This window comes from Malania oleifera, chromosome 13 (genome assembly GCF_029873635.1).
Source record: "Malania oleifera isolate guangnan ecotype guangnan chromosome 13, ASM2987363v1, whole genome shotgun sequence".
Lineage (NCBI taxonomy): Eukaryota > Viridiplantae > Streptophyta > Magnoliopsida > Santalales > Ximeniaceae > Malania > Malania oleifera.
Genome location: NC_080429.1, coordinates 27,695,937 through 27,718,956, shown reverse-complemented (window position 1 = coordinate 27,718,956; position 23,020 = coordinate 27,695,937). Strand labels below are relative to the sequence as shown.

General features: G+C 36.6%; 1 protein-coding gene across 4 annotated transcripts; it reads right to left on the bottom strand.

Moving 5' to 3' along the window:
• Window positions 1-681: 681 nt before the first annotated feature.
• LOC131146371 (putative pentatricopeptide repeat-containing protein At1g64310) lies at window positions 682-18,317 on the bottom strand. Of its 4 annotated transcripts, XM_058095952.1 has the most exons (5): window positions 15,857-18,081; window positions 4,690-5,438; window positions 4,343-4,560; window positions 3,742-3,800; window positions 682-1,128 (listed from the first exon to the last, which is right to left on the bottom strand). In XM_058095952.1, the coding sequence occupies exon 1, from the start codon at window positions 18,079-18,081 to the stop codon at window positions 16,426-16,428; it is 1,656 nt and encodes a 551-aa protein (XP_057951935.1). In that variant the 3' UTR covers window positions 682-1,128; window positions 3,742-3,800; window positions 4,343-4,560; window positions 4,690-5,438; window positions 15,857-16,425. The 4 variants fall into 4 exon arrangements, with proteins under 4 accessions (XP_057951935.1, XP_057951936.1, XP_057951938.1 ...); XM_058095953.1 differs by having other exon boundaries at window positions 682-1,097; window positions 4,343-5,438; window positions 15,857-18,227; XM_058095955.1 differs by lacking the exon at window positions 3,742-3,800 and having other exon boundaries at window positions 682-1,097; window positions 4,343-5,438; window positions 15,857-18,227.
• Between the last annotated feature and the right edge of the window lie 4,703 nt (window positions 18,318-23,020).

The following is a 23,020-nucleotide window of genomic DNA, read 5'->3' as shown; positions in this document are numbered from 1 at the left end:
GTCAAGATGATCTTCCTCAGCAAGTTAGGGGAATGATTCGATAGGACTTGTTGAGTTTTCCTTCTTTGCGCTCATGATGTTTTGTGTTATTACTCTTTTAGTGGTTTAGTTTTTCAGTTTTTTGGTTGCTGGTGTTTTATTTTTTGGTTTGGTTTATGTTGGTTAAGTTAGTTTTAGGGTCTTGAAATTTTGCTTTTATTGTCCCAAAGGCTCAAAATTGTAACCACGGTTTTCCTCCGCCATAAGTGAGGGGTTTTCTAATAAAGTTTAGGAGGTGCCGCCCTCTTTTATCAAAAAAAAAAAAAATGTTTCAAAAGTGTGATGTGTTATGTGATTTTGAAAACCTTTATGGACTGATTCAAAAAAAAAAATTCCATAAAAAATCTATAGCATTTGCTAGTAGTAGTTATGTCAAGACATTGTTTCAGGGGCCAAGAGTAACTAGCTAGACTTTTTTGGTAAACGTACAAGAATAACTCAACTAAGTAGCACATATTTGAATAACAAAAGCGAATGGTAAGGAACTAACTCCTTAGCCCATCCAGATGGGCTAGAGTTGGCTAGTCTCTCCCTCCCCCAAGACAAATCAAAAACACTAAAAGCAAAAAAAGATAAAAAAAATAAAAATAAAAAATTCATTCATAACCTTATCTTGCCTTTGATAGATGACTAGTCAAACACAAGATAGAATAATTCAGAGAGCCACTTTAGTCCAATATTATTCAGTTCAATCCAGCCATACAAAATTTTAGTTTGTGATACAAATGCAACCTCAGGACTAGAGCACACTGTTACCATCAGAAGAAGCTGGCAGGAGTTTGCACCTTCCCTACCTACTGGAAAATTAGGTAAGCGGATTTGCATTGTCTGGGGAGTTTGATAGTCAAGGAATACCCAAATGTTTACAGTTTCCTCTTCTTCTTCCAATTTTTTTTTTTTTCTTTTCCCTGTTGGGATTGAATTCAGATTGAATAATGGAAGAGTCTTGGGCTGAGGGCCGTCAAATGAAATCGAGGTTAGTTAAAGTAATAGGATATGATGGTCGGCTCCTCTATCATGGGCAAGGCCTAAGTCCCTTTTGCATCCACTTATGAAGCCTGCAAGAGAGTCCATGAGTGGGAAAGTAGCCTATACAAAAGTTACAAATGAAGTTATTTTAGACTTACTTATATACATAAAGTAAAAAGCTGTGTACTCTAATGTTTCCCTAGCTAATGAAGTTCAATTACCAGAAATATTTTTTAATAGAAAAAGAAAAGGACAACCACCACTTAGTTCTTGTAAAAAAAAAAAAATCAAGTCCTCACTTTCTCTCTGTAGATTGTAAAGAGAGAAGTGGGATTAAGTTCATTTTCACTTTTCCTCCCACTATACTGGAACCTAGGGTGGAGGGTAGCATTTGCATCTCCCAAACACAAAAGGAGACATCATATGTGTGTTTATAAGCCTTTTAGCTCAGGAGGTGTAGAGTGCAACTAGGAACAATAAGTTAAAGGTAAATTCCAATGGTCATAATTTGCATCTTGGGAAAAGCATGCATCTTGGTAGTATCTAACTTGTTCCTTATTTCTACTTCCTCTAACCTACATGGCTACATTATGGTTCATGTGGGTGTATTTCCTTATTTTGACACAAAAGAAGCAGCACCTAAAGCTAGGCAGAGGGTGACACCTAGGTCCAGGGGATTCAAACACCACCACCAGCACCACTAACCTAGGGGCAGGATTAAGACTCGTTCAAAAAGAAACCTAGTACATCATCCCTAGGCTCACAAGAAAGTAGGCCTTTTCAGAATCCCATCTATGAAAGAGAGTGGCTAGCATTGAGCCTACTATGACTAGAAGCATAGGCATCTCTATCACAGCTATAAATTATAATTTATAGTTTTTCAAAAAGCCTGCCATTACATGTTAGGCTTCTTTCTTAGATTGCACAGTATAACATTTTAAATATTCACATTTCACAAATATTATTCATCGCCGGTTAAGATTTGCCTACTGAATGAAATATGTGTATATTATACCTAATAGCAATAAGTAGGATGTGAACAGGAAACAGGCCAGCTTTGGACCAATAATTAAATGGACTGAAAAATCACACCCTACTGCTTAACCTCACATAGTTCAAATCGGGCTCATGAACAGTACAAATTGCATCATTTTATATTTAGGCAACTACAAAAGCACATGTGATCAAGACTTCAGTTCAGCATAAGTTGGCAGTAAGTTTGAGCCGAGCAAGCACAGCAAAGTAGTGTTGGCAACAAGGTATCCGTGGGAATAGTTTCTTTGGTTGTTAAATGAACTTTAGCAATCCTATATGAGATGCACCAAAATTAAATCACAAGCAAGGTTATAATTGAAAATGGACGCAGTTTGGGTATTTACATCTAGGCCAGGCCAAAAGATAGAGCTTCAACTGTTTGATATAAAAACACTGGCCAACTAAAGAGCAAAGTGTCCTTGCATTTCACAAAAAAATAACTCCTATCTAGTTTGACCAAGGGATCTACAGAGACAAGTCTCCACCCATTTATTATAACTTTTTTGAGTCAACATATTTATGAAATGAAAAAATAAAAAGGAGTGAAATCATAATTATCATCTCCAGCAGAGAAGGATGATTCAAAAAGGGGGAAATATGTCAATTCAAATACTACATCCACTTGAGTTACTAACAGAAACTCATCAACCTTATCCTGACTTCTCCAAGTTGGCTACATTCATCCTTGTTGGCCATTATTCCATCTAGGGCCATAATTTTTCTGTTAAATCATAGGCTACCAGATTCTGAGTCACAGCTCAAAATAGCATTAGCATGATTTGACTAAAAGCAGTAAAAACAAGGTCGTAACAACTGCATAAAACACAGAAGGAAACAGAAATGAAATTACGTACCAAAAAAGGAAGAATCTGTTGTTACCTCTAAGAAATCAGAGAACCCAAACAAGGGTAAATGAATGAAAGCAAGCAATATGTACAAAGATATGCATTTTTTATTGTTAGTGTGAGTAAATATGCAAAATTACCATTTTGCCTTAGATTTTGAAATTGACCCACATTGAACACCATGTACACATATCATATATTTTCAATATTGCAAGAGATCAAAATTGGCAGTGCTCACCCAGGATTGGTCATAGAGACACATGACAGTGTCTCTCTACCAATCCCAATCAAGATGTTCAAGAGAGTCTTGACTTGGTGGCTCGAACTAGGGTTTGTTAAAGAGAGTCACTTAAGATTTTCCTAGGCTACTCAACCGCACATCATTTATGACATGTGCTCCTTTTTATTTTCTCTCACTCCCACCATTTTTCACTTATTGGGCTAACAATTTATTCTCATTGGTTGAGACCTGTGGCAATCCTCTTATTGGAAGATGACATCAAACACCCATTAGTCTTTTCCTATAAATCATTTGTTCCAAGGATTTTTTCGACAATGAAGCAATCAAAATTTCTCACTCTAATCCCCCTAACCTGTGGATTTCACTAACTTAGGGAATCTCTTCAGCCATTAGACTGCCAACATCCATGCTTGAGTTTCTTGAGAAGTGCTTGGTTGTCCTCTCTAGGCCCTCTCTAGAACATCCAATACTAGTGTCAATGCAACCTCTTCTCCCTTTCAAGAACCCTCTTATTGAAGGTAAAAAAAAATACGGTTTAACATTGTTCTTATATCACTATGTGAGGGAGGGTAATGTCATGACAATTATATGGTATAGAAAACAAGAATTCACCTGTGTATGATACCCCAAATTGGGACTTGAGATTAACTTCCTCACATGTTCTGCAACATCTGTATTATCAATAAAACAAAATAAGCCTTTACATGGTGAAACCAGAGGTGTATTCAAGTCAAGTCGACACAGTGGGATACTCAAATTTGACTCAACTCGGAAGTTCTAGGCTTGAACTTGGGTTGGACTCAGTCTAGCTTCTAATCATTGAACCAAAGCTCCACTAGGATAAAAATTTTAAAACTCAAACTTGACTCAACTAAGCTCTATTTGGTCATAAATGTATAATATCAAATATATACACAGAATAAATAATACAGCACTTAAAAAAAAAATGATAACGTAACAACATGATATAAGTTGATTAGGCTCGCAAGCAACTAAGTCAAGCATCACAAAATTCGAACTTGATTTGTCAAGCTACTCAGGTAGGTCCAGCTCACATTGAACTCAGACATAGTCAAGTGGAGTCCAGCTATGGATTGAGTCCAGCTCAAGTAGCTTGCAAGTTTGCTTGGCTCACTTAAACCAATGGGGTGCTGTGTTCAACTTTTATCAATGTACCTCAAGGTGAATTAATGGTATTGTTATTAGTATGTACCACTTTTTAAGCAAGCAGCGTAGCTCGTTTTGTTCCCCTTCAGAGCAATGATAGGTGAGTAGAGCTGTAAAGCTTTGAATGCTGAGGAAGTGGCTTGCAAGTCATAAGCAACTATGGTCCCCTCAGGACATTTGCACTGCATGTCTTTACAGTTCAAGCAAAGCAGCAGTAAGGATGATAACTCCCAACAGGATTCATGGATCAATTCCTCATCATCTCTGTAAAACTCACAGCTCTCAAACATCAGCTAAATTTCTACTGCATAATTCTTTGTATCTTCAGTGTTCATTCTCATTTCAAGGAATGAACATATGTAAGCCACTGTATGAAAAGGAAAACTTCTCCACCTATAATGGACTCCACTTGAATGTATGAACTCAGGTTGAGATGAAATTATCCTTATATTCTTCAAGCTCTCCTGGGTCAGAAGTGAAGTGCACACACAAGACAAAGGAAAAAATTGTAAATATGCACGTGTTTCAAAGTAAAAAGGCTTTAAGTTTTCAATGCTTTAAGTTTTCAATGCAATTCAAAGTTTAAACTTTTAAAATTGTACGGAAAAATTTTCAACCAATCTAGTTGTACATTCAAAGAATTTATAAAGGTCTGAGATTCACAAGATGTCAAAAACTGCATGCGAACTTTTGGATCTGCAAAATCACAGGAAACATTCAGTAGGGAAAATGATGAAGTGACGGGATAATAATTGTTATGGAAAGACTGGTATAAAACAGGAAGTGATTATCATGATCTAATCTTAAATGAAATTTTTATACTGAAAATAAACAGTTTTTAACCATATAAATCATATAACCTGTAACTTTCTCATGTCTCCTTCAAGATAGTAAAATCCTATCACTGGCCAAGCTTTGTGAAATTGGAAAGTCATTAACAGTTGAGAAGCTTGCCTGACCCTCATGATCCCTGAAGCTTGTAAATACAATTCTGCTTTCTCAGGTAGTGCATTGGGTAGGAAATGACAATTGAAGCCGGGAAAACTGTAGCTTGGAAATGAAGTTCTTCCTACAAAGTACAACAGTAAGATGGTGTAGGCTACTCCCAGAGCAACAGAAGTTGTTGGCTGCCTCTCTACCACCTAACAAGGTGAATCAAAGATATTTTAATGTATCAAACAGCAATATAATCCATAAAATGCAGTACTTCAACTATATGATCGATAAAGTACACCTTAGAACAATAGGAGAAAGCATCTTCAGAAATGAAATTTAGAGAGCCTCTCCTGTTGGAGAATGGAGATTATCATGTCAGACATTTGCCAGCATGACACCACAATCCATAAACATATGTTACTAATTTCCATGCTTCTATGGAATTCAATTCTATCAAATAAAAATTCATGAACAAGAATGTCAATACATCTTTTTTGAATTCCATCGCAACACCTAATTTACAATGTGTTGATGGTCAGTGCTGCATTTTAGATTGTTAAAGTGTAACTAGCAGATTCTGATTTGACCAAGTAAGACAACTATTTATGCTTCTCCCATATGGACCAACTTTGCTCCCCTTCTTTCACCCTCTCAAACAGAGAAATAATGCAACTGTCAACTAAACACATGCAAAAAAAAAAAAGGTCACATAATTACATAATCTAACAATTCTGTATTTTAGGTGTCACATTTGAAATCAGCAGAACAATAATAAGCAAATTATGAACCCAAATGGATTTTTAGTTTTTTTAAATCCTTCTTTTGAAAGAAAACAGTGAGGAAAAAGAGTCTGCTAAGATGTCATTAATCCCAATATCCTTCAAATATGAGTTCTCTTTTTTTTATGGACAATTTTAGGGCCTGTTCAGTTGCGGAAGACAATTTTTTAGTTTTAATTTTTAATTTTTCAAAGAATTACAAAAGTTTCACTTTTTTTCTAGTTTTTCAATATTTGTTTAGAAAATCTAGAAAACAATTAAAGGATGTTTTCCAACTTTCCTATACAAATTTGGAAAATTAGAAAACAAATTGACATTTTTGTCATTATTTGGAAAACTGGAAAAAAAAAAAATGTTTCCCACAATTGACAAGGCCTTTAGAACTGCATAACAATTTTTTATGTAGTGCTGAGAAGTTGTGGTTTAATCCGATCTCGTGGACAATGTAGAAAATAGAACATATGAGTGTAAAAGGCATCAACCCATTCAACCGTGCTTGGGAGCTTGGAATTTGAACCTTAGAGTTGGATTTTTAGGATTTGGGCACAAATCAAAATCCAATATCTGAAATCCATGCTCCCAAGCACACTTGTATTGAACTTTTATTTTCTTTCAAGTTTCTAGAAGTTTCCATGCATGACTGTATAGGCATGTCGGTTACTCTGTTTGAGAACATGAATTTGGGCTTGCATATTTGAATTTGGAGAGTCTATATATAAATACACAGCTTATCTTTAATTTTTGAAGAGTGAATTTGCAATTGTATCAAATGCACTGTGGACTTCAAAACTCCAAATATGTGGGTTTGAAAGCACTTGTAGACCCAAGAATTTCAAAACTCAAACCTCTCCAGTTTCAATGAAACCTGTCTGCTCATTCGATATCGGTCCAGCTTCAAGTAAAGCACTCTCTCTTCATATGCACTTCCATGGAAAGTAGGTATCCCTTGACAGAAAGGGTGCTGCTCATCCTTGGTGGCCTCTAAAGCTTGAAAGTCTATAGCTTAGCTCTCTCTCTCTCTCTCTCTCTCTCTCTCTCTCTCTCTCTCCATATTCGCTTCCATGAAAAATGGGTATCTCTTGACAGAAAGGGTGCAGCTCGTCCTTGGTGGCCTCCATAGTTCAACAACTCTATAGCTCAACAACCTCCTGATCTTCACTGCTTTGATCTCCTCTTCGTTCTCTTGTCTGCCGTTGACAAAGCACCCAAGATCACTTCATCTTCCTTTTCTATATTGCAGTTAATATTCGTTTGAAAATGGAGTGTACAGTCCAATACTTTTAATGTGGTCGGTATTCTGATAGTATTTTATTTTTTAATTATATTACAGTTTTTCTTTTGGCGGTTTCTTGTTACTGTTAAATTGGGTGCCTTGACTTTTGGTTTGCCATTATTAATTTGAAGATTTTATCTTTCTGGAAGGGAATCATATGTGATTTTGGAGTAACTTGATTTTGGAAATGTATACAGTCGTGACAAAAGAAATGTGAGGATGCACTTTAATTCGAGATCATGATTGTAAATATTTTAATTCTTGATAGTTGCAAGGGTTTATTCCCTCTTTAATAATTTGACTTTGATGGTTTCAAATTTAAATTCTAATTTTAATGCATCGGGTTTTTAAAAGATCTAAATAATAAAATATAAATATAATTCAAAGTCCTTAAGGTAGTGTTTGGGAGTATGAATTTCGGACCTTGGATTTGGATTTTGGTGGATTTGGACAAATTTTAATACAATTTTGAATTACATCTTATCTAAATCCAATACAACTCCAAATCCAAGGTCTCTCCAAACATAGAGTAAGTATTACCCAAACAAATGAATTATAAATGAATGTAGTCCAAATGCTTGAATTTGAAATAGCATTGGAAAATACAAATACATATTCACGTGGTCAAATGCAGGAAAAACTAAATAAGATGGCTTATGTGTATGTCTCCAAACTGTTCACAGAACAACTTCATCTCTATGCAATTTAAATAAACCAAAACCATTGGATCAGTATCCAGTAAAACTTCCATTAGAAAAATTATTGAAACTATTTAGTAGCCAGAAATGGAAAAATAATGAAAATTAACCACATTAGACGCAACTTTCTTGTTTTGGTAACAAGCTAGGTGATAGTCCTGCTGATCCCTGGAAGGACATTCCCCACATATCTGGCTTAAACTCAATCCTATCAAGCAATTCAACTAAGAAATGGCTTCCCTGCTATGACTGAGATGGAACACTCGATGTAGGAATTTATGACAACAATAAAGCATTAAGTCCCACTCCCACTATTCTATTATAGCGATTAAAGACCACCAATCCTTCTTAACTCTTTCTTCCTTAATCCAAGATATTTAAGGAATTTACCGATAACAATAATATAGTACTGAATATCCAAAAAAGAAAAAATATGGCAATAATATAGCCATAAAGAGATGCAGATAGGGTCATGGACAATACAACATTGCTTATTACTAGCCCCACTAAGTGAGTTCTTATCAGAGTGACTTGCATAGTCCTAATCCTCAGTGTTTCCCGTCCAAAGTGACTCTCTCGATCAATGTAGCAGAAGCATAGTATGGAAGATATGGATAGGATTATACAAGGCATACCGGGGACTGAGAAAATATTTGTAGGAGATCTGAATGGACACATTGGAAGGGATAAATAAAATTATGAGAGGATACGTAGAGGATATGGATATGGAGACAAAAATGAGCCTAGGGAAATGATCTTAGACTTCACTATGTCATATGATTTTAGTATAATGAATACTTGCTTTAAGAAGAGAGAAGAACACTTAATAACCTTTAAAAGTGGACAAAATAGAAGTCAAGTAGATTTTTTTTTTTTTTTTAAAGCTAGGAGGGTGGATCGTTTATCATGCAAGGATTGTAAAGTTATTTTAGGTGAAAGTCTAAGCACACAATATAGAGTCTTAGTGTTAGATATATGTATTAAAAAATGGAAGAAAAAGGATAAAATAAACCAGTGTCAGAGAACTAGGTGGTGGAACTTAAAAAGAGAAAATATAATAAAATTTAAAGATAAAATGATCAAAGATAGGGATTGGACTATAGAGGATGGGATAGATACAAATACTCTTTAGAGTAGATTAGCTAGCTCTATTAAAAAGATAGCAAAAGAGATTTTAGGTAAATCAAGGGAAAGATTCTCGAATAACAAAGAAAGTTGGTGGTGAGATAAAGATGTACAAAAAGTAGTAAAGACAAAAAGAATTTGGTATAAAACGTGGCAAAAATTTAGAAATAGTGATAACTTTGAAAAGTATAAGGAGGTGAGAAAAGGTGCAAAAAAAGCCATTAGTGAAGTTAAATACAGATCATTTAATAGTTTGTATGATAAATTAGATACAAAAGAAGGGGAAAGAGATATTATTAAACTTGCTAAAGCTAGAGAAAGGAAGAGCAAGGACTTAGAAAATGTAAAATGTATAAAAAGTGAGGATGCTATTGTCTTGGTTAAGGTCGAAATCATTAAAGAAAGATGGCGAAATTATTTTAGTAAGTTGTTTAATGAAAACAAATAGAAGGCTTAAACTTAGAATTGTCAAATAAGAAAAAGACTAAAAATATGAGATTTATCCGCAAAATTAGAGTTAACGAAGTTAAGTTTGCACTAAAAAAGATGAAAAATAGGAAGGGACCAGATAACATCCCAATTGAAGTTTGGAAATGCTTAGGTGATAACGGAATTATATGGTTAACTAATTTATTTAATACAATTATAAAAACTAAGAAAATGCCAGATGAATGGAGGAAAAACACTTTAATACCTATATACAAAAATAAAGGAGATATTCAAAATTATAATAACTATCGTGAAATTAAACTTATGAGTCATATGATGAAACTATGGGAAAGGGTAGTTAAACAAAGACTAAGGTTAGAAACGAAAGTCTCAAAAAATCAATTTGGTTTTATGCCTGGGAGATCTACCACAGAAGTTATATATCTTTTAAGAAGATTAATGGAAAAGTTTAGGGAAAAGAAGAGGGACTTACATATGATATTTATTAACCGTGAGAAAACATATGATAGGATACCTAGGGAAGTTCTATGGTGATTTTTAGAAAAAAAGGGTGTATTCAGTAGGTATACTGATGTCATTAAGGATATGCACGATGGAGTAATGACTAGTGTAAGGACTATAGATGGAAAAACTAGAGGTTTTCCAATCACCATAGGTGTACATTAAGGATCTGCTTTGAGTCCCTATCTTTTTCCTTTAGTGATAGACCAACTGACTAAGAGTGTTCAAAATGAGGTTTCATGGTGTATGTTGTTTGCAGATGATATTGTATTAATTGATGAAACCAAGGACGGAGTAGAGGCTGAGTTAGAATTATGGAGAGAAACTTTGGAATCTAGAGGCTTTAGGATAAGTAGAAATAAGACAGAATATATGAAATGTTATTTTAGTAATGATAGGAGGAATATTGGAGATAAAGTTAAACTTGATGATGAAAAAATAAATAGCACTTGTAGGTTTCGATACCTTGGATCTATTATGCAAACTGAAAGAGAAATTGAAGATGATGTAATGCATAGAGTTAAAGCAGGTTGGGTAAAATGGAGAAGTGCGTCAAGTGTGCACTGTGATCTAAGATAAAATTAAAAGGGAAGTTTTATAGGACGACTATAAGACCAATTATGTTATATGGATCAGAATGTTGGGCGAAGAAGAAACATAATATCCAAAAAGTAAAAAGTTGTCAAGATAAGAATGCTTAAATGGATGAGTGGTATAACATTGAAAGATAAATTAAGGAATGAACATATTCGCGGTAAGTTAGGTGTAACTCCTATAGAAGATAAGATAAGGGAGAGACAACTCAGATGGTATGGACACTTGCAACGTAGGCCACATAGTGCACCAATAAAGAAGAGTGAGTTAGTTATTGTGGGGGGTAGCAGAAGGGGTAGGGGTAGACTTAAAATAACTTGGGAGGAGATAGTGAGTAGGGATTTAATATCCCTGAATCTATCAAAAGAAATGGTCCATGATCGCATAAATTGGCGAAAAAGGATTCATATTGTTGACCCTACCTAGTGGGAAGTAAGGCTTGGTTTTGTTGTTGTTGTTATTTATTCTTGTAACCTGTTGTTGGAAATTTCTTCCATCAAACTAAATACAGAGAGAAGATAAAATGACTTGGAGTCTATCAGTGAAGAGATCATCCACTGTAAGTTATTTCTATAATTTCCTACTTCTTCAAAGCTGCTCTTACAGGTCTCAGGTGATTCATCATTCCCCTTATGAAGTCATTTGGTGCTGGCAGGTCCCATCAAAAGTCACCTTCCATCTTTTGTTAGGGGCTCTAGGAAACGTTCTCACTTTAGATAACCTTCAGCCAAGGGGTTAACAAATGGTCACTATATGTGCAGAAGCAAGACAAAAACTATGTACCTCTTTTTCCTACAATGCGTGTTTGCTAAGCAAATCTGGTGTAGCCTTTTGGGCTTGATCATTAACTATTGGATCATGCTGGTATCCCTAAATTCCCTAATCATGCATGACAAATGACGAAGGATTGAATGCAAAGGAAAAAAAATTATAGTATAATGGAGGTTGATTACAGTATTATATAATATTATCATACAATAATATATAATACTGTCAATGGAACAGCAAACAGAAAAAGATTTCTTTCCTCATTCCAGCCCATAATTATTTTCTTATTTCTCCATTTATTATTTTTGTACAGTTAGCATATATTTAGTTTACATGTATAGGGCTTGACAGATTATAGTTTACATGTATAGGGCTAGAATCATGCTAGAACTTATTTACTTTCCATGTCTAGCATTCTTGTAATGTCTATATATAATATACAGAACTCAAGGCCAAACCATTCAGCCATTCACACAATACTTTGACATGGTATCAAAGCTTTGGTTACCAGGAGATCCTGGGTTCTAGTCTTGACGCCCACGTTTATTCTGTTGTGTTATTTATCATTTTTTATCTTTGCACGTGTTGTCGGGCTACACGTGCGGGAGAGTGTTAAAGCTTGATATACATTGTTGACCCACAACCTAATAGCTTAAGCTTTTAGGTCAAGTCCTACTCATGGAGTCTCTCTATTTTCGCCTATTTACTAAGCAACCTAGTTATGATAACCTCTGTACCTTTGGTTGTGTATGTTTTGTTCATTTACCTCTTCATAAGTGACGTAAATTATCTGCTAAATCTGTTTGATGTGCATTCTTGGGATATAATGTGTGTCAAAAGGGATTTGTTTGCTATGATCCTACATCACATCGTACATGCATTTCTAGAAATGTTATTTTCTTCGAAAATCAACATTTCTTTCCTGTGTCTTCTGTACCCTCCTCTTCTACTGTGACTCTCCCCTCCTTTGAGGAGCAGCTCTTAGATCCTCATCAAGTCAGTTCTCATTTTAAACCAGGTATTGTGTATACGTGACGCACCCGCCCATAGTCTCTTCCAGTGGCTCATCCGATATCTAATCCTACCACTAGGGGTGGCAAAACGGTTTCACGGGCCGGGTTCGGGCGGGTTGTAAACGGGTCAGGTCATAAACAGGTCAGGTCATAAATGGGTCGATGTTAAACAAGTCACCATGATATAAACCCTAACCTGCCCGTTTATCACGGGTTACCCATTTAAAAAAGAATTATATATATATATATTTTTTTTTTAATTTATTATTTTTTTTAAAATACTCCTTATTATATGTATTAAATCTTCAAAAAACATAAAATGTAAAAAAAAAATGCAATGAACTAAGTCATGACTACTAAGAGAGGGAGAGAGAGAAAAAGAGTAAGAGAAAGAGAAAGAGAGAGGGAGAGGGAGAGGGAGAGGGAGATTTGAGATCTGAGAATGAGAGGGAGGGAGAGATTGAGGGTGAGGTGAGATCGTGAGAGGGCCGGGACTGAGCCACTGAGGAAGACGAGAGTGAGAGGGAGTGAGGGAGACGAGAGGACGAGAGTGAGGTTGAGAGTGAAAGCACTGAGAGGGAGACGGATTGAGGTGACAACATGTGGCGGGAGGATCTACGGCGACAGCGTGCTGGTGGGTGGAGTCACAAAGGGCAGTGGTTCTATGGGTGACTGTTGATTGGTGTGGCAATGTAGGTAACTGTGTAAGGGTTCCTGGAAGATGTGTCTGTGGCTGTGGCCTGTGGTCTGTGGGTGACTGCTGGTATGGGTAAGAAACTAGTGTTAGGGTTAAATGTGTATATATAGGTAAGTAAACGGGTCACCCACCCGAACCTGAGTTGACCCATTTATAAACGGGCGGGTCATAGGTTGACCCGTTTATAAGCAGGTTAATTTTTATAAATCCGGACCCGTTTTAACCGAGCGGGTCACGGGTGACCTAACGGGTTTGGACCCATTTTGCCAGGCCTACCTACCACGCTTCAGATTTAGTCAGTTGTAGCACCTCCAGAGCCTTTGGTACATCGCTCTTCTCAAGTGTTTATACCCCCATGGGTTTCCTTCTTCCAATTCTAGAAATTCTGTTTCAGCTCTTACTGCTGCATTGTCCAATTAGATATTCCCACATCATACTCACAAGCTGCCAAGCATGATTGTTGGAGACAAGCTATGCAAGAAGAATTTGCAGCTCTAGAGGCCAATTACACCTGGGACATTGAGCCTTGTTCTCCCACCATTGTTCATCTGGGTTGTAAATGGGTTTACTCAGTCAAGGTCCAATCTGATGGAAGTCTAGATTGCTACAAAGCCCATCTTGTTGCACTTGGGAATAATCAGGAATATGGTGTCAATGATGAAGAGACCTTTGCTCCTGTGGCTAAGATGACTATTTTCATACAATTTTGGCTATTGCTGCTTCCAGTGATTGGCCACTACATCAAATGGATGTCAAGAATGCTTTTCTTCACGGAGATCTTAAAGAGTGTATTTATATGAAGCCACCCCCGAGCTTGTTTCCCTCTCTGACTTCACAATTCCGCACCACTTTATTATAATTTTCATTGAAGATGAGCAAGTATGACACTTCATTGTTTCTTCGTAAATCAGACATGGGTATTGTTGTTCTTTTGGTTTATGTTGATGATATTGTGATTACTGGTTCCGATTTTTCTTTACTTGCTCAACTCAAGGCTCATCTCTCAGAGTCCTTTCATTGAAAGATCTTGGGTCTCTCACATATTTTCTTGGTCTTGAGGTGAATCGTAGTCCCTCTGGTATGTCACTCAATCAACATAAGTATGCTAGTGACTTGGTGGCTACAGCTGGCCTTTAGAAGGGTACTTCTGCTGATACTCCCATGGAATTAAATGTCAAGCTTTGCAAAGAGGAGGGTGACTTGTTGATCCCAGTTTATACCGGAAGTTGGTGGGTAGTCTTGTCTATCTTACCATTACTAGACCGAACATTTCTTTTGTTGTACAACAAGTCAGTCAGTTTCTTCAGACCCTTCGTCATCTTCATTTGGCTGCTGTCCGTAGGATCATACGCTATGTTCAGGGCACTTCTGCCCGTGGTTTATTCTTCCCTACAGGCAATTCTACTTGCCTTGCTACTTATAGCGATGCTGATTGGGCTAGTTGTGCAGATGCACGTCGCTCCATCACTGGTTGGTATGTGTTCTTAGGTGATGCATTGATCTCTTGGAAGAGTAAGAAGCAAGACAGAGTTTCTAAGTCATCGACGGAATCTGAATACCGAGCAATGTCTCTTGCTTGTTCTGAAATCATTTGGCTTCAAGGTTTGCTTGCCAAGCTAGATTTTTCAAAGACCGACCCTACACCTCTACATGCCGATAATACGAGTGCTACCCAGATCACAGCCAATCCTATGTATCATAAGCGCACGAAGCATATTGCAGTCGATTGTCACTCTTTCCGTGAAGCATTTGAAGCTTGTGTTATCACTCTTCCACATATTTCCACTAAATTACAAATTGCTGATATCTTCACCAAGGCTCTCACTCGTCATTAACAGTGCTTCCTAAGTAGCAAATTGATGCTTGTTGATCAACCCGCATCAATTTGAGGGGGGCTGTCAATGGAACAGCAAACAGCAAAAGATTTCTTTCCTTATTTCAGCCCACAATTATTTTCTTATTTCTCCATTCATTATGTTTGTATAGTTAGCATATATTTAGTTTACATGCATAGGGCTTGATAGATTATAGTTTACATGTATAGGGCTAGAATCATGCTAGAACTTATTTACTTTCCATGTATAGCATTCTTGTAAAGTCTATATATAATATACAGAACTCAAGGCCAAACCATTCAGCCATTCACACAATACTTTGACAAATACAAAATCCTTATATCATAAAATATAAAAAAGGGCAGCTAGTGCACAAAGCTCCTGCATATGCGAAGTCCGGGGAAGGGGCGAACCACAATGAGTCTATAATATGCAACCTTACCTTGCAATATTAAAATAAATATCTTCACATATTATGAAAATGAATGATCTTCATAATTGTTACATACACATGTCAAGGGTATTCTTGTAATCTTGCTGGAACGCCTAATAGGATTCTCATGTTAGACCGAACATAGATGTCAACATCTTGCGTACATTTCTGAAAACCCTATAATGCTAACCAAATAATATTGACAACAATTCCATTTACAAGAATAAGATTTCCAGTAATCGCATTCCAAGTGGACATCTACATCCTACAAACCAAATGGCACCTCAAGAACATGTAGGTTGGTGGAAAGAGGGTGGCATCTTGGGTTGGGGTTGTAAATTGCCTCTGATTATTATAGCTAGTGGGAATGCTGGCAGCAACATCACAGGATAATTAAGTAACTTGCATCAGATCAAAAGGCTAGAAGTGATGGTGGAGAATGGAGGGGAGCTTTTTACCTGTATTATGAAGATGCAGGACTTTTGTTTCTGTCACTCGAAGCAAAACAAACCTCTTCAAAGGAATTTTTTCCTCCCGTAGACATTTTTTTGGGGCTCTTAGAAGTAAGAATGGATGCCCAATTGACTTGGCTTGTATGCTTTTCACCAATTAAAAATTTTCTCCCGTAGACATTTTTCTTAGAACCCCATTTTGGTACTTCAGTCCCTACCCACATGAGTATATGACCCTTGGCATGCTTATGACGCAGGAAAAACACGGAAAGTGTTTTAAGAGGTCTAGCTGTTCAGGGGCTGAGATTTCAACATTGCTTCTAGTGTTATTTCAGAGGAATGGACAAGGATTGTAGAGGAAGCTTTGGCAAGCTTGAAATACCTCCACTACTAAAACTGTTTCAACTAGCAATTATCACTAAAAAATCACAGTTTTTCACCACACTGAAGCAGTTGGACTTGCTACCTCTTTAAGATGCTTCCCACTGCTAGTACAACTTTCCCATCTACAAAACTAACAAAATCTGGTTGAAGAAGGGCTCAATTGAGCAGTTCAAGTGCTCACCAATTAAAATCTACTGCCTCCACCAGCTAATCCCAGGCATTTTCCACGTTCCTCCCTTTATCATATCATCTCTCAGCTTCTCTACATCACCCCACCTCCCATCACCAGCATATATGTTAGAAAGCATTACTCTGTAAGCAGTTTTCTCTGGTTTATTTTCAAAAAGCCGCTCAGCTGCAATTTCTGCCAGCTCAGCATTTCCATGAGCATCACAGCATGATAATAATGCTCCCCAAATTCCAGATTCTACTGGTCCTGGCAAGGTTAGGATAAGATTGTAAGCATCTTCCAACTCCCCATACATCGCAAGAAGTCTTACCATTTGAATGTAGTGCTCGGCTCCAGCTTGAATGCCAAATTCATACTTCATTCTTCTGAAAAATTCCCAGCCATCTTTAACAAGACCAGCATGGCAGCAAGTACAAAGAAGTGCGGAGAAAGTGGAATCATCAGGTCTAAACCCTTTCTCGAGCATCTCTTCAAACATTTTGAAGGCCTGGGAGGAAAGTCCATGTAACCCAAGACCTGAAATTACTGAATTGTAAGATATTGTATTCCGCTTAGCCATAGTTTCAAAAACCTTAATGCCCAAGCCAATAAAACCACACTTAGAGTACATGTCTATGAGAGCAGAATTAACCGTGACTTCTGACTCATACCCACGCCGAACAACATGTCCATGTATCTCACTTCCACGCCCTATGTCTGCCAATTGAGCAGACGCTGCCAGTGTGCTTGCAATCAATATGGGATCTGCCTTTTTTCCTTGTAGATTCATTTTTCTGAAGAAGAGAAGAGCATTTCCGTGGTCTCCACACTGAGAGTAACCCGTTATTAAAGCAGACCATGTAACCAAATCAGGCTGCAGTAAACCATTAAAGACTCTCTGTGCGGAATTTAAGCATCCACATCTCGAATACATGCTCACAAGTATGCTACTGGTATGAACATTAGAATCAAAACTACTTTTCAAACAATAACCATGAATTGCATGGCCAATTTCCAACAAGCTAAAATCCGCTAAACCAGATATCAACCCAACTAGAGTATACCCATCTGGCTGTACCCCAATGTGCCGCATCTCACTGAACAGTATTAGTGCTTTTTCACACAATCCGCAAGACCCATAACCAGAAATTATTGAATTCCACAAAACCAAATCTGGGTGAGGTATCCGATTGAACACTCTACTTGCATCATCAACCATGCCTAGTTTTGAATAAGCACTCACAAGTGCACTACCAGAAATGGAGTCCATTCCTAAACCAAAAACTACCAATCCTCCATGGACAGCTCTAAGCCTGTCTAGATCAACATATTCTAAGCAAGCACGCATAATACATGCAAAGGTGAAGCTGTCAGGTTTTGTTTTGGTTCTAAGCATAGTTTGGAAGAGAAAGAACGCATCTTCAAATCTATGAGCTTGGGCGTAAGCTCTGATTATAGAATTCCAAAGATAAACACTTCTCTGAGGAGTTTGTTCGAACAAGTTGCGAGCATAAAGAAGATCATCGTTGATAGCATAAAATCTTATGATTTTTGTTGCATAAAATGGGTCATATGCGAGATGGGTTCTCATGATTAAAGCGTGCAATTGCTTGGTTCTCGACAGGGATAGATTTAACTTCGAGAGTTCAGACAGGAGTGAAGAAAACTGAAAGAACATTTATATCTGAGACTCAACTTTCCATACAGTCATGCTGAAAGAAAACTGTTTCGGAAGATTATAAGCGATTAAGTATGATTGAAACTATGACGTCTTTCTGCACACGGAGAAAGGAACAAAAAAAGTTCAAAAAAAATAATAATAATTGACGTAGGGCCTTTCTCGTGATTTAGAAATATAAGGTCGTTGAGGCAGTTACCCTGTTTGGGCATGCTTAATTGTTAAGTGGTAAGACTACATCTAGGATTTTGAAATTGAAGCCTTCAATTTGGATACAATGAGGAAGACTTTTAAGGGTAGAAAATTTAATCTTATGAATAGTATGTAAAGACCGACAACCTACTTTGCACACTAAACTAAACTAACAACAGTATAATGTGTCGCTTATTTCACAAGTTTATTTGAAAATAAGTCTCCAAATAATACATATTATATATAGATTATATAAATGATGTTATAGATATGCTCGCATTATGTCATTGCACTAGCCAAATAGAAATCTAAATTTAGTCATCATGTTCGAGTTTGGAATTTGAATATAAAAATTTAAACAAAGATTTGATATAATTTTATATCGGGTTACATATAAATTTATGTGATTTCAAATTTAAACTTTTAAATTTATACTTTCAAACATAATGACAACATATTTGGCGAGATTGTGCATTTACCAAACCAAATCAAAACACATGGTCAAGAAATCTACATTTATATATTACACAACATGCCATGGCGTCAAGTTATTGTTTCATGTCATCATTGTATTTTTGCCACCGTGTATGAACATTTTATAAATTATTTTTGTTTAATGCTTTAGTTGCAAACATTAAGTTTAAAGGTTTTGATTTAAAATCTAATCTATGATCTAAGACACTACTAGCGTAGGGCTTTTAAGTGATTCACAATTTTTCCATTGGTTCACGTCCCACATGGTAAAGGATACACAAAATCGAATGAACATGTATTCTTCATGCAAGCAAATCAATGCTCATTATAATATTCCATGATTACAATTGATGTAAAAAATTAAATCTTAATCATGTTCCTATCAAGTAACCCACTAGAATTAAAATCTCAAATGATGAATAACACCACTTTAATTCATGAGAACAAAAGAATTCTTTTCTTGATAGAATTCAAATTGTGCTCTATGTATATATTCATATGACTAGAAAGTTAAGCATATACCAAGGGGGGTTGAGCGAAGAACAACAAATTATATTATAATCATTGTATTACTGTGATATGCCCTAAATATATCAGCTTATAAAAGAAAGTCAAAACCCAACAATCACAACCTAAGTCAAATTCTCTGGTAAGAGCAATTAGCTATAATTCAATAATGAAAGGAGAGATCCACACTAGAAAACATTTCCCACGAAGAGTAGCTCGGAAAAAAATGTCGTGAAGAGTAGCTCGGCAATAAATGTCACGACAAGTAGCTCAGCAAAAAATGCTCACAAAGAGCTGCTCGGCAAAAACAGCTCGACAAGAATTGCCTTGAAGAGCAACTCGGCAAAAGTTGTTCATGAAGAGCGGTTCGGAAAAAATAGCTCGGCAAGAAGTGCCTTAAAGAGCAGCTCGGTAGAAGATGCCCACAAAGAGCAACTCGACAAAAACAGTTAGGCAAGAATTGCCTTGAAGAGCGGCTCAGCAGAAGTTGCCCACGAAGAGCAGCTTGGCAAAAACAATTCGACAAGAAGTGCTTTGAAGAGTAGCTCGGTAGAAGTTGCCCATGAAGGGCAACTCGGCAAGAATTGCCTTGAAGAGAAACTCGACAAAAATTGCCCACGAAGGATAACTCGGCAAAAACAGTTCGGTGAGAATATATCAGCATGAACTGCTCAGAAAGAACATCTCGGCAAGAGCAACTCGATACAAATACTCAATGAAAATCCAGCTCGGCAAAGCCGTGTTCGCCTCCACATCAGCTTGGATTAGCCGATGCCCCCTCGAGTTCGGCTTAGCAAAGCCAGGAGTGCCACAAGATTGGCTCGAGTAAGCCGAGCACGCCCCAAATCTAGCTCGGCAAGCTATAGATAAAGAAATAGCTGAAGAGAGTGTTAAATAAATCATGCATCATTACCTTGGATTGGGTCATCACCCAGATCAAACACAACAAGGCTCCACAAAAGCCCAACAGGAACAACTTTTGAACTTTGGGAACATGGTTCAAAACTTCGAAACTAAGGGGGGACAACTGATATGCCCTAAATATATCAGCTTATAAAAGGAATTCAAAACCCAGCAATCACTTCCCAAGTCAAATCCTCTGCCAGGAGCAATTAGTTCTAATTTAATAATGAAGGGAGAGATCGATGCTAGCGCCTTAAATGCGTAGAGTGATCCATGCTGGTGCTTTAAACCTCCAGAGTGATCCACACCCCCGCGTCATAATGACAGATTACCCCAAGGGTCAAACCTCTCCACTATAAAGAAGAGTGATACCAACAAGCCAAGGTAACTCACTCTTAACGCACTTTATTGTTGCATTCAACCTATTTGAAGTGTTCCCTTACTTAGGCATTGGAGTGATCCCCTGGAGTGCACCCCGGGTCCTCCAAGTCTGCTATGTTTCCATCCTTTTCAGGTCATCGGAAGTCAGAGAGCGACGTTGCAAGTCATCACCACTTTTATCCCTCAACATACTGTAATACTATCACTAGTCTCTTTATCACCTGTTGTAAATACATGTCATGTGATGGCCTTTTACATGCCCCGTCAAGGAGAGAATCCTTACCCATCAAGGAGAAGACCTTGAAACAAAAAAAAAAATCCAACTAGTTGAAACTAACAATAAAATTTAGGAAAAGTTTGGGCATCAATACTTTGCACTATATTCACACATCACACTAATTGTATTTCACACTCCCTAGATGTCCCACAAAAAGGTTGCTAAGGGTCCTATTTATAAGCAAAATTTGGAGCAAGATCATGCAATATATATATAGACACACACACACACACACATCACACATCACACATCACACTTTGTTCACAAACTATATATTTTTGGGTATTGAGTAGTTATAAACAATGAATTTGATACTGTTTTTACAATCATAAAACAAATAACAATGCAAAAGATTATATGAATCCATAACTCCCATATTCACTATGAAATATATACTCCTTTTCTATTTCATTTTAAATGAATATATGAAATAACATATATATACTTTTGTATGTGTGACTTTTGCGCAACAAGTAAGGTTGTCGTCGTGTGACTTGAAGGTCATGGGTCCGAAACATGGAAAAAACCTCTTACAATAATGCAAGGTAAGTCTACGTACTATAGACCTATTGTGGTTCACCCCTTTTCCAAACCCTGCATATGCGGGAGCTTTGTACACCAAACATCATTTTTTTTTTTTTACTTTTATGTACATTTGTTTTTAGTCTACTCTGTTATATTTCTAAGGATATTATGCGAACCATATGTAACTTTATGGTGCAAGAGTTCTAATGGTGTCATTTTGATTTTTATCCCTTCCCTATCTTATGTGAATCAACCCAACAAATGACTACTTTTACTCATTTAGATTTAAGTCAACAACTGATGTAACTTAACTTTGGATAGATTTTATGAAAGTAAAAAGGTACTCAACATTTTTTATTCTTTCTTTCGCCATTATTAATTATGAAAATATTAAGAAGAATTCTATGAAAGCATGCAAGAGAGGTTCACAAATGCACATGTATTCCATTATAAGGATTGTCCATTGGCATAAAATTTGGCTACTATCTTTTACTCATATGATGAAAAATGTTATGCCTCCTAGCATAAACTACATCTAGCTTTTTCTATTGACACAACTAGTCATATAAGGGAAAATAGCCCAAATTGATACATAGTTTAGGGGATGTATAAATTAAACAATGAAAGTGAAAGTAACGATGTAATCCCAAGAGGGGTATGAATTGGGTATTTTAAAAATTATTATGCAGAATTTCAGTTTATTTTAAACATTTTTGGAATTTACCAATTACAACCTCTCACAAGTATCAAACACAATCAACTAATCAACGACAATACTATATCAAAACACAATCCTAGGTATATATGAAACTGACAAATACAATTTGAACTTTCACCTTCAGCAAGTTCAATAATCAATCCTGAAGTTAAACAATAAACAACTATATTCACAAATCAATGTTCAATTGTATGTTGCAATCAAGTAATCTTTTTATGCTTGAATAATCAATCCACAAACGCTTGACCTTAGTCAACCAAAAATTGAATTTAAGTTTCTACACTTGCCTGAATTTTCAGCCAAAATCATAAACCATTCAAACCATTAACAATCCAATAATCTTATTTAAAGTAATCCAAAATTGAACTCAGTGTTCAACAGAATTTTCTCAATAAATTCATAACATACACAGCAGATTATTAAGAGCAAAATTTTCCCAAGCAACTTGCTGTGAGGATTTCCTTTTACCACTCCATTCAATAGATGGAGTACGCCTCTCTTCGTTGGAAGGTGGAGACCCCTCTTTAACGAGAACACCCGCTCACTAGGCAACAACTCTATCCATGAGTCATCGAATTGCAAAAACAACAAGAATAAATTGTTTGTACAAGTAGAACACTCTCACAGCAAAGCAGAATTTGTACAAGATTAAGCACTTTATACTCAAAACAAAAATTATGTAATCGAAGCTCATAGAGATTGCAAAGATAGTATGAGGAATTCAGAGAATTCTAAATAACTCATTTATCCTAGTTTTGGAGTTATTCCCACAACGATCCCACGAGAAATCCGCTCCGCTAGATTTATAAAAAATCATCCCTAGATTCTCTTGGTGGTGTCTGATCGTCAATTTGACTTAAAATTTAAGAAATATTGAAGCAAGAATGAGAATTTGCCTTATCTCAGGAGATATGCCCACATTGCTCCTACGACAAATCCACTTCGGTAGATATGTCGATGGT

Bases quoted from the DNA above. Each gene is read 5' to 3' on its own strand.
- LOC131146371 (XM_058095956.1), bottom strand. From the start codon at position 18,081: ATGTTCTTTCAGTTTTCTTCACTCCTGTCTGAACTCTCGAAGTTAAAT.